We start from the raw sequence: 3255 nt of genomic DNA on the forward strand, positions 1-3255 counted from the left end.
CCGCCCATGGAAGCCGAGGAAGACCGGCCACACACCCGCAGCCACCATCCGTCGCAGGGAAGGTGCCGCCCACCTTGACCGGGGCCGCCACCCCGGCACACCAAGCTCTCCGCGCCAGGCAACAACAGCTAGCCCCGCCACCACCTTCCTCGACGCCGCGCGGGCTTGCCGGCAGCTATCTCTGGTGGCGGCGAGATCTGGAGGGAGGGGGAAGGGGGCCGGCGGCGCTCTAGGGTGGGGCCGCCCTAGTCGCCCCAGAGGAGCGACGCGGGGGCGGGAGGGGGGAGGGACCTATCACATGACCCAGGTAATTCGTTTACTAGATTTAGATTGTGTTTATAATATTGAATAGTCCTTCAATTTTTTCCCAATAAAAATAAAACTTTCAAATAAATTCTCAGTGAGCCAGCTCGGTTTGAGCCTGCTGCTCAAGCCGAAAGTGAGCTGAGCCACTACTATAGCTATAGCCTTTTCAGCAGGGTGCCGCTAAATGGCCGCTTTCACAAATAGCCCGCTATAGCCTACTATAGCCCGCTATTTGAAGGCCCGCCGCTATTTTTCATAGCCCGCTATTTAAAACATTGCTCTATAGCCAATGCCGGTCATGTGGGTCATGTCTGCCAGACTGAATAAAATGAAATGGATGGGTAGGCGGTATGAAGAAGCTGTCTACCAGTAGGATGTGTATATACTATATATAGGGAGGTATCCCTGCCTATCTATCACACACACGCAGAGCCATACAGAAGCTGCTCTCTCTGTCTGTCTTAGTCTACTACCCCTCCTGCTCGATCGACCGACCTTAGCGAGCACCATGGCGTTGTTCCACGACGACGAGAAGCCTTCTTCTCCGAATAATGCAGGTACAGCTAGCTAGCTTAATTCGATATCGCATGTACTTAACTAATTCATAAAGGGAATGGGGTTGTTGATGGAGGATTATATGCATGTGCAGGGAGCAAAGATGGGCTGGTGACCATGGCAATTCCGGCGTACAGCAGGAAAGATGTGGGGCTGACCAAGGATACAGTGACGGCGATGGTGGAGATCAGCGCCACATCCTCCGCCGCCATGAGGGAGGGGCTGGACCTGGTGGCGGTGCTGGACGTGAGCGGCAGCATGGGCGGGGACAAGATCCAGAGCGTGAAGAAGGCCCTGCAGTTCGTCATCATGAAGCTCACCCCCGTGGACCGCCTCTCCATCGTCACCTTCGACAGCACCGCCCGCAGCCTCAACCCGCTGCGCTCCATGACGCAGGCTGCCCAGACCGACCTCAAGGCCATCGTCAACCGCCTGGCGGCCGGCGGCGGCACCGACATAAAGGCCGGCCTTGACCTGGGGCTGGCCGTCCTCGGCGGCCGCGTCCACACCGAATCCCGCACCCCCAACATCTTCCTCATGTCCGACGGGCAGACCTCCGGTGACCCCAGGCAGGTCAACCCTGGCGAAGTGGCCGTCTACACCTTCGGTTTCGGCGCTGGCACGGACCACAAGCTGCTCAGCGACCTGGCCAAGAAGTCTACTGGCGGGACGTACAGCGCGGTGCCCGACGGGACCAACCTCAGCGCGCCCTTCTCGCAGCTGCTGGGCGGCCTGCTCACGGTGGTGGCGCAGGACGTGCAGCTCACGCTCGAGCCCAACAACGCCGATGGCGACCTGGACAAGATGACCGTGGCCCCCGGCACGGACTACACCACCACCACCGACGGCAAGAGCGGCCTCATCACCATCAAGTTCGGCACCCTCTTCAGCGGAGAAGCGCGCAAGGTGGCCGTCAACTTCACGCTCAGGGACAGCGACGAGACCGAGGAGTACGACGCCACCTTGGCCGAGGCGCGGCACAGCTACGCCGGCCAGAAGACGCGCCAGCCTCCGGAGAACATCCTAATTGTGCGCACGCCGAACCCAAGCCCTGCCGACCCCTCCAGCGCCGGTGCCTCCCAGCGCACGGTGCAGGCCGAGGAGCTGCGCCGGCTGCACGCCAACACGATCGGCGCCGCGAGCCTCCTGGCCGACGCCGAGAAGCTGGCGGAGGCGCGGGACAAGATCATGGACGCACAGAACGCGGTGGAGGACATCATGCTGGACGATGGCGAGAGGATGATCAACGCGCTACGCGCCGAGCTGCTGCAGCTGCTCACTTTCATGGAGTCGCAGGCGCTCTACAACGAGCGGGGCCACCCCTACGCGCTCGCCACCATCGCGTCGCACGGGCGACAGCGCACCGCCGGGAGGGGCGACGAGGGGGAGGTCATCTCCCTCTACGTCACGCCGCGCATGATCGCCTACCTGGAGCAGGCCAAGAGGTTCGAGGAGAACCCGGAGGAGCCGGTGCCCACCGCCGACGACGACGTCGAGGAGGAGATCAAAAACGATCCATTTGGCACCATCGCCGCCCCGCTCGCCCTCTACCTCGACACCGCCATACAGGCGCTGCAGTCCATCAAGAAGGTGCTCGCCGGCGCCAGCAAGCGCTGAACCGCGCGCTCGATATATCGTGTGCAACACTTCTTATATGTTGTATCCTTGCATTGCATTGCATGTGTTTGTACGTTGGCTTGCATGTAATTTTCCGTTTATCTCTTCCCTGTAATATTGTAATCCATGTACCCGGCCCGTTTGTTTCAATTAAATAAAGAGCATGTAATTGCTCGAGTTTGATTACTTTGACGCTTCTCACACAACCTCTATCCTCTATTCTTATAAACTGGACCTTAAAGTCGCGCGTTACCGCGCCCGTCCATGGTAATGAGGAAATATACTAATACTTGGAACTAAATAAGGTGGTTTAAATATCAGAGATATTTTGTATATTAAGGCTTGGTGTTTGTAGAGACAATTAAGAATAAAATAGTATATCTGATGGCATCAGAAATATCATCATGTCTAATGCAAAGGGGGTGTCAGTCATATTATTAATAAAAAATAAAATGGAAATACTATGAATTAAAACTAATGGAAAGGGGGTGTCAGTCATTCCAGTAAGCCCGCAACTATTACTAAACAACCTATATTTTGCTATTATACATTTATTATTTAGGAGTTAACTCTTGAACTTGTTAGTCTAGACATCTAAGGACATGGTCCTTATCATATATCACTGATATTTTTCGGGAGGGAATAGTTACAAGATGATGCCAAATCGTTGGGTGGTGCTGGAAATATAGTGGCTACAACACAATAATAGTTGAGTACTTGAACTATATCACACATGTTAGCAAGAAATAAGAATCAAAGAAACTTATTTGGAGAACA

The 3255-nt window shown here is 55.4% G+C and overlaps 1 protein-coding gene across 1 annotated transcript; it reads left to right on the forward strand.

The window, feature by feature from the left end:
- The first annotated feature begins 747 nt into the window (after window positions 1-747).
- On the forward strand, window positions 748-2877 carry LOC109755211 (probable E3 ubiquitin-protein ligase WAVH2). The gene is made up of 2 exons (XM_020314110.2): window positions 748-863; window positions 956-2877. Exons 1-2 carry the CDS (start codon window positions 815-817, stop codon window positions 2476-2478), a joined length of 1572 nt encoding a protein of 523 aa, XP_020169699.1. The 5' UTR covers window positions 748-814; the 3' UTR covers window positions 2479-2877.
- The last annotated feature ends 378 nt before the right edge of the window (window positions 2878-3255 follow it).

The sequence above is a fragment of the Aegilops tauschii genome, chromosome 5 (assembly GCF_002575655.3).
Source record: "Aegilops tauschii subsp. strangulata cultivar AL8/78 chromosome 5, Aet v6.0, whole genome shotgun sequence".
NCBI classification, from domain to species: Eukaryota; Viridiplantae; Streptophyta; class Magnoliopsida; order Poales; family Poaceae; genus Aegilops; species Aegilops tauschii.